At 37.5% G+C, this 16,049-nt stretch overlaps 1 protein-coding gene across 7 annotated transcripts in view; it reads right to left on the reverse strand.

Annotated features, from left to right (window-relative positions):
- Window positions 1-16,049, reverse strand: part of LOC143905472 (neurotrimin) — a 175,226-nt gene that overhangs the window by 25,680 nt on the left and 133,497 nt on the right. For 5 of the 7 annotated variants that reach the window (XM_077420910.1, XM_077420911.1, XM_077420914.1 and 2 more), the window contains exons 2-3: window positions 13,479-13,568; window positions 2,793-2,896 (exon numbers count right to left, since the gene is read on the reverse strand). In XM_077420910.1, coding sequence (XP_077277036.1) covers window positions 2,793-2,896; window positions 13,479-13,568 — 194 coding nt within the window. The remainder of the gene's footprint in view (window positions 1-2,792; window positions 2,897-13,478; window positions 13,569-16,049) is intronic. The other 2 variants (XM_077420913.1, XM_077420912.1) reach the window with 1 other exon arrangement.

Consider the following 16,049-nt stretch of genomic DNA (forward strand, 5'->3'; position numbering starts at 1 on the left):
TGAATTTTCGATACGGGCAAGAGGTTTCTTGAGCATGCAAAACATGCCCGAAGTCTCGCAAATTCTACAGCAGTATAATTTCCACCGCAAGCGCAACTCAAGTATGTTTCGTGTTTCCAGTAGTACGTCTGGAGAGTATCGCTCGTAGAAAAGATCAGCTCACTCGCGAATATTTTAGCTCTCTACCCGTATATGTACTCGACTCATATGTATTTATACATGTAGGCGTGACTATGTTACGTGTTGTATATGCGTAGACACGTGAACGCACACTTATACGCTCGTACCGAGCGATGTTTCATGGTATTCGTTACAATATTGCTTTAATAACTCATCTTGACACAACTTCTGACATGCTTTCATCGACATAACGGATGAAGGTTCATCCCAAACTTGATATAGTTATGATCGTTAACAGTGGAAAAACGGGAAATTGAACTGATACTTATATAGAAAAAATAATCATCTAAGATTAAAACAAATCTAATATTTGAATTCAAAATATATAATAATTATAAAATAAAAACAAATCTAAATGCCACTTCTATCTTATTAAAGCAATATAAACGAAGAGCTAGCACATAAGATTTTATATAAAAATTTGATAACCATCTATATATTTTTAAAAAAATTTATATTATATTAGTACATTAATAATTTTACAACAAGCACTCGTTCTATTATGTAGATTAAAATTTTAAATTATTTTTATGAGAAAAAATTTATATTATAATCCATATATATTTTTGATGTAAAAACTTACAAACTCAAAATTTCACAGCTTTAACATAAAAAAGCATTTAACGCATTTTCATATAAAAACCTTTCGGTTAAAAAGATGAATAGATGGTTGAATCGAAATACCGCTGAAAGAAAATTTTTGAATGCGAAATATGCTTTCTCCTCGGAATGCGTAGCGAATACCGAGTGTACGAAAGTGTACGAAAGCTCGTCGAACGACGAGAACATAAATCTTTCATCTCTCATTAAATTTTCAAAAGATATGGGTGGCGGATACCTGGCAGATTATATTACATGTACCGAGGCACATTCCTGAAATGCGCTTAAAAGAAACGTATGAATTTAATTTACTCGCTTAATAAGATGTACTAAAATCCGTGACGAGTAGGGTTAGTTCGCGATACAAAATATACAATAATTTGTAAAGTTTTAGTAGTTTTACTTGATTCTGATCATTATCCCAGGGAAGAAGAAACGTATTATTAGCTTATGCCGAGCTGCATTATTTCTGGTAAGTGTTGTCGCTATATACCCGGCAAAATAAATTGTATCCTATTGTTACGTCATGTCAATTAACTGAAGGAAAATGAAGCAATTATGCGAAGTCTTTGATAACGGTACGTAAACTAGGACCGTCCAATTCGCAGTCTACGGACCATAAACGCCGTAGGGATTTCAGTATAGATACTATCTTCATTTAATTTGTGCAAGCGCTTCTTGGCACGGAGAAGCAAGAAAAGTTCGAATTTTGCTTAATAGCAATTTGCCATGTTGAAAACGTTTCAGCTCACTTTAGACTATTTATAATTCGTGTCAAAATTCAGAATAGTATTATGCGTCGTGTAATACAAGGAACCATTGAAAGATCAGAATACATGTATAAAATATGTAATAAAATCTAAAAAGAACTTTAGCCAAGTATATATTGCAGGATTCTCACTTATCATATTATAATATAATATATTAATTATATAAATGCTAATGTGCTTTTCACAAAAAGAATATTACATCCTCTTATAATATGTCTCATTGTATTAGCAGTATTAGTGCGTTCATTTCGCACAACGTGAATTGAGCAGAAAATAGTAATGCAGAGAAAAATGCTTACAGAAGAGAAAGAGAGAGAGAAAGAGAAAAAGAGAGAGAGAGAGAGAGAGAGAGAGGGAGGGAGAGACAAAGAAAGAGAGAGAGTGTCTGACATTTTCGACCATAATAGATATAGATACGCGACCTCAATTTTTCTAAATGTTTCAATCGATGGCACAAATTTGGCTTGGGGAGAACGCGAATAGTTATACGATAACAGTATTCCACATAAAATCTGACACGTGGAACAGAAACGGAAAAGAAATTTTATTTCAAGCATGTTATCTTGTAATATCAAAGATTGTCCCTTTGTTTGATTGTCCATTAAGGGGATCCTAAAGCCGTCTGTAATACCGGCTTTTTTTCTTAGCACTAATCTTTTACGTGGCTTTATAGAAATGCAAAATTCTTGTCTAGAATTAAAGTACGCATCAAAATCTAGGTCATGGTGGTCGACGTTATATCGAAAACGAGAAAAAATTAATATTTTTGTTAATTTTTGGTATACGTGACAATATTTGCTTTGTACAAAAATTCCACAATAAATATCCACAAAATTAGACCGGCATGACCTAGGGACAACATTTAAGAACAATATCGTGCAATTAGATCTAAGATTGAGAAAGCCTAGAAAAAAAGATTAGTTTAAATAAACTTTTATATGTGAAAAAGCACATTCAGGTTGACATTGCGTGTAGCGAGAGATGGCGCAGCACGCGAAACAAGGACAGATGCCTCTCGTTAGACAAGGACAGATATAGATATATGACACAGAAAACAGGATTAGAAATGTTGACATCACCGACGTCGAGGAAGTTCAGCCTTCACTTTAGGATCCCCTTAATGTTCCCAAACAATTTTAATTGATGGATTTAACGCAAAAATGATTCGAGTAGCTAGCCATGTTCTGCATGACATTTGACATACATACAGTAGTAATAAAGATATAGTTTAATTTAAAGTACCTTATAATGTCGTAAGTTATCCACCACGCAAGCCAACAGAGCATCACGTCCCACGCTTACTGTCACGTTTTGGATTTCCTCGGCGAATCGGGGCAATTCGGAGTCTGCAACAATAATGTAAATGTTTTAGAACAACAAAATAAAATAAATCATTAAAATACTATAAGAATTAGAACATGCCACTTATTTTTTAATGCATCAGTTTCTTTCCTAATATTTAACGTTATTACATTTAACAAAACGTAAACAGTTATAAATCCAGATGCTCAAATGTTCTTGCAGGAAATATGAAGATTTCCCCATAGAGGAAATTCAATTTAAGATCCCTAAGTTGCAACGGCCGTCTGAGCTAACTAAGTCTGATTAGTAATTTGTTGTCCTTTTCGAAATTACACCCCGTGGTATACATAGAGATAGAAAATATTGTAAACTGGAGAGTCAGCGTAGCTCTAGTTACATTAGTATAACCGGCACCTATTTATCATAATCTCTGTTAAATTACTGTTGTCTCGGCCATTACGAGCAGAAATTTTTCTCTAAAACAGACTATAGCGTAAATTAATTAAAAAATAAGCTTCTATTATTCATTCACATTTTTTATATCTTACATTGCGCGGAAACAATTAATACTCATTGCTGAGTAATGCGTAATTGTGAGATAAAGTAGTTATAAAAGATACAATATATGATATTATTATAATAAATAATCATTTTTCCCCTCAGAGTAGATTATTTTTCATAAAATTGAAATTATATTAATAGTAGAATTATTATTATGAATATTAGTCATTAATAATTTCCAATCACGTAAAATCCGAAACTCTGCTAAAAAATATTCATATAAATAATTTCATATTAATCCTGACGTGTATTATTTTACTCGTGTTATGGTGTAATTTAATTGAAAAAAATAAGAGATAAAAAAAATGTTTAAGTTCTCAAATGTAAGGAATGAAATAACATGGACGATTATTCGCTTTGGCATCACTCATGTTAATAAATGTTCCTTTCTGCCGCGCACTATGTATCTGATCAAGATAAACCTGTCACGAACTAAGTACTTGATTAATCACTTCGACTATTATTCACTTACAAACGTTTGACGCTGGCACGCCTGCACGCATGTCTAGACAATGCATCGTCCGACCTGATTGCAGAGTTATTATCGTTAAAGCAGTGTAACGAGTTCAAGATTCAAACCGGGTCTTCCTTAAAAGCTTTTACCTTCGTTAATGTCTTTACGTTCCGAGCATCTGAATTATTTATGGGCACAAAGAACTCGCGGAGAACGGGAAACAGAAAGATAGAAGAAAGGAAGCGGGATGGAGTGGAAAATATCGTTGAGGGAAGAGAGCGAAAAACAGAACGGAGGGACAAGCTTCGAGATAAGTTTGAGTTACTTTTAGATCTTTTAAGCGCGACAGCTCGGATACAGGACAGTGTTAATTATGCCCCCAAGTGCTTTATTATAAAACACTTCGCAGTGTTAATTGTCGCGCCTACGACGGCGAGACGGGGAATGAGGAAAAAACGAATAACGCGCTTGAAGCAACTTGAAATTCATTGCGATGGTAAAATGTCAGAGTAAATGATTTTGTAAGTCCAACTTTCTCAAAGTGTTATTGCGACGAGAGTTTTTATATTGTGCACATCAAGAAAATGAGACTGGAAACTTTTTATGTGGCCTAAAATTCTTACGTCTTGTACAATCATTATTGAAAAATGCGCTATTTCATGTTGATTCAATAAATATTTAAGCTCTCGGATTTCGTTTTAAATTTCTTTACGGCTATTTGAAGTTTCAGTCTGGGTAAATACGCTCGTTGTCTCAACTTGATTGGTGATACAGTGTATAGTACGTTAAATTTTATCCGCGCATCAACGAGACATGCCACTGTCATAATGGCCGTCAGAGTATTCAACGTGTTAATGATAATGGGAGTGAGAATCGAGTGAAACTGCTGGAATTCGCAAGCACGTCCTCGGAAAATCATTATCAAACTGATTAACAAGCTTTGATTAAGGTAAACCCATGTGTCGGTATAGCACGGTGTGCTTAATAATATGACTCGACTCCGCTCGAAAGACACAATACATTACATACTAGATATACCGTGAATTTCGTGCATAACAGTCCGCAGTTAATGAATATGAATTTCTGCCGTCACACGTACCTGCGAACAGTTTTGGAATGAGTATTCAACGTGAGCTCCCCCGTAGCTCGCGTATTATCTAAACGGAGATGACAATAACCGTGAAATGTGCGAGAGCTATTTGCTATATATTGTCTGATCTTAAAATAACTTGTCAGTTTAATCGCCATGTAAAGTACGAAAACGTTTAGTGAGATGAATTGTTAATTTATCTTGCTAAGAAATACATAGAAGATTAAATTTGAATATCTTAAACGCATCATGTGTTTTTGAAGAATGGAGAAATGCTAGACTACTGGCAAATTATATGGAATTCGAAATCTTATCATGTGACAACTGCGACAAAGAGAACATCACTTTTTATCTGCGACATTTATGTCTCATCTCGTTTGACATTATCGTACATACCGCCAGGGAAATCGCATTTTCGTATCTCAAGAGTTCTGACTCAAAGACGGCCTTATTTTCTCGTTAAAGAACGATTTAATGAGAAACGAAATTAAGGGTCACGCTTCTTGCCTTAGAGGCAACCGCTCCTGCGTCTGTCTATCCACGTTTCCACAGCCGCACTTCGGTGTTTTCTTAGCACACTTCATCACCTTCAACCGTGCCGGAAACCGTAATAGCGTTTGGCGGTGCCAAAGGTGATTCAATGGTTTCTCATTAAGTTCCCGCTTCACTTTGTCTACCTCTTTGCTTTTTGTTGCCATATTGCCGCCGCTTATACAATAATGATACAACTCTTTAATGATTAAAAACCACGGATTGCAAAATTCTCTCATATTACCTACACACATTGCCTAAAAGAAATTATGAATATAATATTAAACAGATTTTTCTTTTCAATTTGCATTGTGCTGAATATAACTTCTTTAGTATAATTAGAATGTAAAATATCGAGTAAAATATAGTTATTGTTACAATAAATATATACATATCGTGCTTGTATCGTAATATCAAGTAGCTGAGTTCAGAGTAAAACTTTAAATCTGTATATAATAAATTAATATAAGTAATATATAAATTATACAAAAAATTATATAACATTATTAAATTTTAAATAAAATAATTTCAGAAAACGATCCTTAAAACGTTAACAAAAATACTGCTTCTATTGTACAAACAAATTCTCAAAAACACGTATTGGTTTAATTTAATAAATTGGAATGGTATCTGCGATGGACTCAGAATTAAACACAGTTACACCGTTTACATTACATAATGCCGAATCCTGATTTGCGTTTATTATTCCATTGTATATTTTTATCCCACAGCATATATCGTATAGTATCCGATGTGTAGAGTGTAAAACGAATATTCCGTTATACTATATACGTTATACCGCGGTTCTATCATGGGATACGATTGCGCGTATAGCTACGGTAACTTTTATTGTGCAAACTATCATAAATTCCCGCGAAATTTCATTTCCCAACTGCGACCCGCTTTTCGACTGCCGGCTGTATCTGCATTTTGCAGCGAACTGCGGCGAAGGACGGCAGAGGCAAATCGCGAGCGAGACTATTTCGTCGAGGCGCACGGGAAGAAGTTAACAGTTGGACCGGCCATTTCCGCTAGGTATTTCGATCAAGCAAGATCTTACGCGAGATAACATTGCCGATTGTTCTATGCGCTATTGCAGACGTTTGTCAGGGGGAGGGAGAGAAAAGGGGAGAAGTTTCCCCTCGTCTGTTGAAAACGCGCGACATTCGAGAAACGGTTAAAGCTGCATGACGTCCATACGAAACCTATCCGGTGGAGAACTCTTCAATCAGGAATAATAAACTTTTACTGCAAACTATTTCAATGAAATTCACGCTGAATGTAGATTTTCAGCGACGAGAGACGCGATAATAGAATAAAACTATAACTATGTTCGGTCTGATCGCAACCTCATCACGATGAAATAATGAATGTTCGATCATCATCGATCGAAGCAACCATTCTCGAGAAAAAAATGAGTATAAAACATGGTCAGATGTAAAAATACATTATTAGATATAAAAAGATCTATTCCCGAAGATAACATCACATCGCGCCAAATTTCGGATCTGATTATATATAATCATATAAAATTACATGTTATTTAGATCTTTTCGTATCTAATAATGTATTTTTACATCTGACCATATTATACTAATTATTTTTCTCGAGTGATTATAACATATATTATTTTAAAATAAATCCTATACGCGTATACAATTGTATAAGATATCCCTCTCTTCATCCGCACTCTATAAATATGTAATATATAACGTAAAGTATATTTAAAAGAGAAAAAAATACTTGCATATGTAAAATATTATCTTTATGCTGCCACAATGTTTGAGTAGAAGTATAAATATTCGCATCAATACAGCCAGTCGATTTGTGCGCTTCGACAAGCCTTTCAGACAAGAAAATCTTCACCGATCGAATAGTTCGAACATGAAACTCGTAGGAATTTACCTGAAATAAAGTTAGAGTTTATTGGTTTACTGAAGTAAACGGAAAAGGACTTGTGCGAAACGTGCTCAATAATCTGTGCCACGAGATTATCCGAGTGCTGGCATCGTTTCTTTCGACGTGCTTCTACCTTCGCAGCTTCGCGCGGAAATCACGATGGAATTTTAACAAGTTGCAACCCGTGCTCGGGTAGCTCGCTCGGAAAACGCACAAAGACTTATGAAAGTCATGAGTTCCTTCTCTCAGAGTAAGCATTGTTGTTCTTCCGGCTCTTTCCATGACAAGTATTTATGTACCGAGCGGAAAACACGACGTGAACATTCCTATATTAAACACAAAGATCGGTGAAGATCTTACACCCAGATTGCTTTAACAAACTCACGCTCGAGAAATTCAGATAGGAAATAATTACTGTTTAATCATCAATACAGCGTTATATTGCAGAATTTCAAAATCCTTCAGATTTCTTTGCTTTCTCTCGGATAATAAACTCTCTTTTCTCTGACATTTGTAAGCTAAAGTACCGGCTGTAATTACAACGTTTCAAAAGAGAGGATGGAAATTGTGTAAACAAAGAGAAGATAAAAAGACTGGTGTACATAAGAAGAAAAACAACGTTATTAAATTTTGCCATCATATCTCTTAGCATGAAACCTAATGAAGGAAAGTGGGGTGAAGAGAGAGAAATTCGCGTTGAAATGTTAAAAAATTCTATAAAAATTAAGGGATTTTTTATCTCATCTCTATTTATCGCGTAAGAAAGTTTTGCAGATATCTTCGTTTCAACGGCATGCTATTAGTCATTTTTTTCGCAAAATTTACATTCTTGCAAAACTGTAAGCAGTCTCGGTTTCGAAGTCGTCATATTTCAGGATTTAATCCCACGGAAAATATATTAACACTGCAACGTCAAGCGATAAATCAGGCAATAAAGAAAAGCTCGACGAAGCAGGGAGGTCGGATAAAAAGAAAATAACAGGGCAGAGAAAGTGATCTTCATTATTTTTAAAAGCACTCCAGAGGCATGGCTGGGAACCACTAAGGGTGCCGTGTGACATATATACGTGAAACCCACCCCTCGGAGGCGTTGTGGAAGGGGTGACTCCGGCGAAAAATATACTTGGCCAATATATCTGATATTCCCGCCCCGATTCTGCCACCTCCGGTTGGCGCGCGTACAGATTCACTTTGCGCTCAAAGAATAAAAAAATAAAAAAAAAGAGAGAAAAAGAGAGGGAGAGAAAGAATGAAAAAACGACCATTCGCGATCTAGACGACGACCGAAGCTGGAAAGTTTTGCATGAAATTAACGTCGGAAAAATTACTGCTATTACCGGCGCGGCGGTCCCGTACGCGCGGTAAGTCGGACGGAAGTAGTAGAAGCGAGATAGCAAGACCCAGTGGTACGACCGTGGGTAGAGCGGTCGAGATGGGCGGCCAGGCTATAATTACAAGTGTAGCCCTGACTAATTCAATTTTCCCCATCTGGTAGCGATTTGTAGGCGGAATAACTGCGGGGGAACGAGACGGGAACGGGCGACACGCTAGATAATAGCCGCAGGAAGTGTCGTCTGGTACGGAAACGCGTGTAAGTATAGGTAAGAGAAAAGATGAGAAGGGGATGGGAGCGCGCACCGCGGCGCAGGAGTAACGCAGTCGGCTGAGTAAATAAAGTCCCGTTTAAATGTAATATCTTGTTGAATTGTGCCTCGGGGTTGCTGCTGCCGCGCCGCACCGCGCCGCCGCGCCGCCGCGCCGCCATCACCACCGTCGTCGTCGAAATCCGATACGCACACACTTGGCAGGTCGATACAGCGCCGGTTACTTAACGTTTACTAACTATTCACCACTCGTAGCGTATTCCCTCCTCTCTCCCGCGTCTCGTTTCCGCGTATATATATATCCCCCTCGCTTCCAGACCACCGTCGGAAATTTCGACAGACGGAATATCGCGCCGTAGAAACGCGAGAGAAACGTCGTTCGCCACGGCGATAAAGAAACGAGCTCGCGGATCTCTCGCGTCTCTCCTCTACGTTCATCACTCGTCGTACTTTATTCCCATGCTCTTCTTTCTCGCCTCCAGCGCATCTCCCAATGACGCCGTGTGCCTGCCTCGTGCATATTCCGCGGCAACGCGAAGCCGTGAGAGCTACGACGAAGGAAATTATTTTATTTCGCACTTCAGAATATCACCCCGCGGACTCATTCATATTCATGCCCGCGCCTGAGCACTTCGTCTCCGAAATGTGCCGGTATAGTCGTGCCGGTTAGTTTAAGATTCAAGCACGATCTTCTTATTCTCGGTCTAAACTCCGTCCCTTATATTCCCTTATCGCCTTTGATTTTGTCTCTTAACGAGAACAAATATTATTTGCAATACGGTGTGCCCGGTTTGCGAGGTTTTAGAGCTATTAAAATTTTGTGTCGCGCGCATTCATATACGTAATACAAATGTATGTTATTATTACGCGACCGTGATATAGATTAAGATGAAGATTATTGTATTTATATGTATATATATAGTCACGTTAATACGAACTCTCATTTGCATTATTGCGATATAATTTTGATAATCTGTATTCACCCAACGTGATCGACTTGAAACAGATCGCCTGCATGGCTCTGTTTGATATCAAACCAAAAAAAATGTTTGAGATAAGATTCAATTTTAAAGATCAAGTATTCCATTAATATTATAATTGATCTCATTTAACCTTATAAAAATATTAGGCTTAATTTTAATAATAAAAAATTATAAGAATAAAAATAATAATTAAAATTTAGTCTCTATAAACATTTACACATTTATACTTTATCAATATTGTTAATAATTATACATTGCTGGTTGATAGAAATTGTATCTGCAATGTTAGCTTTGTTTATTCGCCGGTTTATATCGTGTCATTCGCGCATGCACATCAGCGAGATGACAATCGGTTCATTTCCGCAAATTACAGCCGGATCTTATTCAGCTCTTATTCACGGCGCAAGGTCTAGTTACGAATCTGATTGTCTTACGACGAGTAAACTTCTCTCCAAATAATGCCATCTCCTTGGTTTATCTAAACAACCCCAACTTCCCACATTGCCCGCTTAACGCAGGCCAACTCGGTTGATTAGGGTGCAAACGAACCGTAAACATTAAATTATTCATCATCCGTCCGACAGTGGAGACAGTTAATTAACAGTCTAACTGGCGCATGATTAGTTTACGTTATTAATGCGATATGATTAAAACTTTTTTAGGTCATGCGCCGTAAAGTGAATTCGCTTCACCTCGGTATGAATCCGATAATGGCAACTACACGAAATTATCTCAGTGTCTCTCTGTCCTCATTATCATTCACGTCATAACAAAATGTTGAAATAAAATTTAATAAAATTCTAGTAATCAATCATAACGTTATGTCGAAAGAAACGTGCGCGCGCGCGAATTAGAATCTAAACAAAATATATGAAGAATCTACGTTCGCGATCTTATGCTCGCAGATTCTGCTCGTGCATGGATGTGCATACATTACCGTCATATACCGATGCACTGCTCTCTGTGTTTTTACCGCCGATGCAACGCAAAGAACATCTATAATATTAAAAATCTCGCGAGAAATCTATGTAAGCGAAACATCGCAAATTAACGTCGTAAATTAACGTCGCGAAAAAACGTCAATTCCGCCCGGAGCGTAAGAGTTGTCGTTCGTTTTCCCGGGGAATTGGTCAGATCGTAAGATTTCCCGAGTGCCCATGTTACCGATTAGTCTCGAGTCTCGGTGCGCACGACGACGGTGAGATCGCGTTTTGGGCGAAGGGGGAATTCTCTTCGTTGGGGAAACAGGTGGAGCGGGAAATCGGACGGGAAAGGGAGAAGGAAGGAGGAGAGGGGAAGAAAGGAAGGAAGGAAGGAAGGCAGGAAGGAAGGAAGGAAGGAAGGAAACGTCGAACGAGCGCGTACGAGCGTAGCGATAGACTTCTCTCCCTCGGAACGGGAGAAATTGCGGGGACAGCAAGGGAGGTGCAAGTCGAGCGGCAGCACGTCACCATTGTGACGAATGATTCGCGCGTGTTCCATGGAACACCGACGTGGCGACGTTGCGTCTTGCCGCGCGTTTCTGCTACCTTCCATCCCGCTTATACAAAAGCCGACAGCCGACAGCCGGCAGTCGGCTTTGAAATCACGGGTGTCGGTGATATCGATCGGCGCGGCGCGGAACGGGCAAATAGAAGAGACGGTAGGATGGCGACGGAAAGGCCGGGGAAGGGGCACTTAGAAAGCTACTGCATACCGAAACTTCTCTCCGCATGGAGGTTCCATCGCGGATTTTCGCGAACAAAAAACCAGGCTAGAATCCTGTGACGAGGAAGGCGAGAATGTGGAGAATCGAGGAGGGCGATAGCGGGTGATAGCGGGCAAAATGGGAGGGCGGGGAAGGGATAGATGAGTGAGAGATGTGGTGGAGCTGGGCGAGATTTCATCCGACTTTTGTGACGCGGCTGATATATATTTTTATCTGACGTTGAGATTTGACTGTTCGCGGAACCACCCCTACCCGGGTGCTTCTCTGATATCGAGCGGTGAGACACATGCAAATGGTCATTTAAGCTATACCGAGCGAGAACAGAAAAAATTACTTTTGATTTGCGAGAATCAATACTTTTAACATTTGTCAGTATTAATCGTAAAAATATGTGCATTGAGAATTTATGTTTAACGAGATAATCATATAAGTTTTCAACGTAAGACATGAAAAATACGTAGAAATGACATACTGTGTAGCCACAATATTAAATATTAGAAAATTAAATAATCATGCCAGATAAAGCGAGAAATAAAAATCTAATATTTAATAACCTTTACATATAGATATTCTCGCCATTCATTCGATATTCAAATTGTATTTGCAAAATAAGATCATGCTCTCCCATTTTTGTAATTACCAATAAAAGATACAATAATTGTAACAGAAGCCTTATAAGTTCAATAGCAGAAGTTCAATACTGAAACGGATTGCATTTTCACAAACGTATAATTATTATCGATGGCAATCGACCTCTTTTCAAAAATATGTTATTTATTTATTTTTTTGTTTAAAAAGCAAACGCGAAAAAAATCTCAGTAAATTCTAAAGCGCAAAATAGCCAAAATGGATTCGAATAGTGGCAGGTATTAATATTGCAGCTATTATACTGCATTTGGATTACATCATGTTAGATCGCAATATAAGCAGCTAAAATTCCTTCTCTGGTTCTATAAGAGCGTAAATCGGTCACGTTTTATATGTACAATGACAGAAAATTGCTTCGCTCTAAATGATTATGCATATGTCACTCTTTAATGTGCAATGACGAAACTCGTAAAATTGAAACGACTACATCGCTTTTTTATTTTACCAAACGTTTGACGTGCGCTGTCCATTGAATAACATATATAGCTTGTTGCTTGCATTATGCAGCCATCGTGCGATTTGACAAAAAATAACTTATTAGCGCTCACCGTTTCGTAAATGATCGATATGTGACACAAAAAACGGGCGGCATAAAAATACATTGCTATAGGTGACAGCATTCGCGCGCGTATATGCTATACGGGGAAAAAGGATTATTTTCAATAAAGATTATACATATAAAACAATCTGCTCACCCGATACGGCGATAAGCCCACCGTCGGTTTAACGTCGCGGTATAATATCGAAAAGAGCTTGAGGTCGGTGGTGCGGGAAAGAATTGAATCGCGTGGCAGGGAGGAGAGGGACAGTTATTTTACAAGCAAGCGGATATGCCGAGGCGCGAAATGGCCCATTTCACGAGGTGCCCGCGACTCCACGTACAATATCTGTCGACACACACGTGTGCGTCCCGTACACGTGCAGCAATCGTTAACGTAACGCGAAAGCGCTGGTGTTTCCTAGTTTATTTTGGCCTTTAACGCAAACAACAAGGACGATAATGCTTGGTCCCGGTTGACACTCGCAACGCGCAGCCACGCGAGTCCGATTTTCGACATCGAGTGCATTCCCACAACATCCCACGGGATCTAGCGGCTTTCGCTAGTGATTTCCAGTTGGATTGCGCTCGTCAACGTATGGTCACTCACTATTATTGTAACTGTCCGATAATGATGCATCCCGCGTACCGTGATGATGACCCGATGTTTGTCCCAGTAATAGATTCCTCGCTTGTCGTCCTGTAACACAAAAGAGTGCAAGAGACGTTATAGAGAATTCAAAGATTGACTATCGCAAAAATTTAAGATAGCAGTTGATAAAGAATTTTATTTCTTCATTTATTTCTTCTCATCCCGAATCTCTTGAGACTTATGCTGTTGCTATTCGGTTACTTTGGAAAATATTGGATTTAATTTATTTTTCAGATATCAACCAAAGTAAATTAATTTCTGAAAGCCCCGATTGTTTGCACGAGGTTGTCATAACAACGATATATCAACGGTGAAACAATATCAGAGATCGTAGAGCGTGCCAACGTGAAACATATCGAAAATCCGATTAGATCAAAAACGTTCGCGAATATCAGTTTAATCGAAATCCATTAAATCGAATCCGTGATTTTCGAGTACTCTGATATTACTCGTGAACTCGATTAACGGACGAATACTCTGGTACAGAGAATACCTACTCTATATACGCTAACAGCACCGCATTCAACCCGTATCTGTTCCAGAATATTTGTTTGTAAAATTGAAAAATACGGTTGAATCTTCTTTTATATTCTAAAAAAACAATACAGACAAAATATCATAATTTATAATATAAAACACTCTATTCGTGCGTCATTTCGTTATACAAACGTATGTGTGAAAGTAGAAGATATAAGTTCAAAAAATCTGCACTTATTGTTAAACGTAACGTTAATTTTAACACCCGAGAATGTAATTTAATATCCATCGATTTTCCATAAAAAAAATTGATAGTACTTCTCATAGTACCACTGTGAATTGCCACGCTGCAGAGATGAAACAACACATATTAGCGATATTTTGTCCGCAATATGTCATTTTGAAACAGTTTCATAGATTTATATGCGAGATGGTGCATCGAGGTGACACGTGACATGCGATGAACACGGGCATACGTCGCCAGGAACATGGTTTAAGCCGTTCACAAGTGACGCGCGTCACTTTGAAAGCACAACTTATGTGACTTATGAGAAATTTATCTTCCCTTATCGCATCAAAATGCGGATGATCATAAGAGTGCATTAATCTATTATCACATTAAAGGAGTTTTATCTATAGGAAAGAATTCTCGAATTCACGTGCACGATGAATCATGAATGTAAGGAAATTTAATTTTAAAAATTACATTAGTAATATTGATTGAAAATTTATAGAAATAGAGATTTGTCATGGTCAATAAAAGGACCTTAATGATTCGATTTGACTGCTAGTCGAAGTAATCTTGCAAAAAAATTTATAATACAGCGCAAAATTTATTGATCGGAGGGTTAAAAGTTACGAAACTCGATACGGCCTCGTCATTCATTTGATCGTCCTTCTACAATCGCTCGCTACACTATGCGAAAATAGGATTTCGAATGACTATGGTGGAGACTCTCGAGCCCAGCCCTGACTAGTGTAAAATTACAGCGCGTTGTGTTAAAATGCTTCTCTCCGGTTCTTTTTTATACGGTTAAAAAATAAATCTGACATTCTCTGGTTCGCCATATGGCCATTAAATCTAATCGATAATAAAAGCAAATCATAACACGCAAGTGCATCATAATCTGTGGTCGAATCAGAGCAAAGTTTTAAACTTATCTATAAAATGAATATATTTAGCCAACAATTATTATATTTGTTAACTTTTACACCAACTGTAATTTTTAACGTATCGTATGACGATAAAGCTTCTCATAATTCTTTTTTTTTTTTTTTGGAAGATAAATCTCTCTGAACAAAGATATAAGCTCTTCCATTAAAAGTTCTGTTTTCGCTATACTTTTTAAAAGCGTTTTATACTGGAAAAGATATATGGATGTTTTGTCAAAATGTTTTTGTTTATATAGTCTTTTGCATCTTACACTTGTAAAACTGATGTCAGCATAAAAAATAGATGCGATAAAAATTTCTCTGTAAAAAATTGTTGTTTTTTTATTCAATTTTTATCCATTTCTTTAGAATATTCGGAGCCATTAGCAAAATTTATATATTTTGTTCGGAATTAAATAGTTTATCTTAATTTAAAAAAATATATATAAAATACGCTACGTTGTATATATATATATATATATATATATATATATATATACACAATATTTGCAATATGTAGGTCAGTGCGTACGAATCGTTGCAAATTTTGTGGATGGTAACGCGTGATAACGTTATGATATTTTCCAGCGAATTCGAGGTGACGAAACTATCTAAACTTGGAGATTATGACAACCGTTTGTCGAGAGTTTAACGATGTTCAGTGACGGTGTTTCCCCAATAGTTATATAACTTCGTGCGTCTCATAAATGCGAGCTACGGAGCAACTTGAGGATAATTACATTCGCAGATGACAGAGAGTAAAATTACTTGCATTATGAGCACGAGAGTAGTAGATTACACGAGGGAAATGTAAATTTGTAAGAGCCAATATATACGCATGTTTTGTGTCTTTCGCGCACAAGTGAAAATTTGAAATTACAATTACGCACTGCGAATAAT

This window comes from Temnothorax americanus, unplaced genomic scaffold (assembly GCF_048541705.1).
Source record: "Temnothorax americanus isolate GAGA-0224 unplaced genomic scaffold, ASM4854170v1 Scaffold62, whole genome shotgun sequence".
Taxonomy (NCBI): domain Eukaryota; kingdom Metazoa; phylum Arthropoda; class Insecta; order Hymenoptera; family Formicidae; genus Temnothorax; species Temnothorax americanus.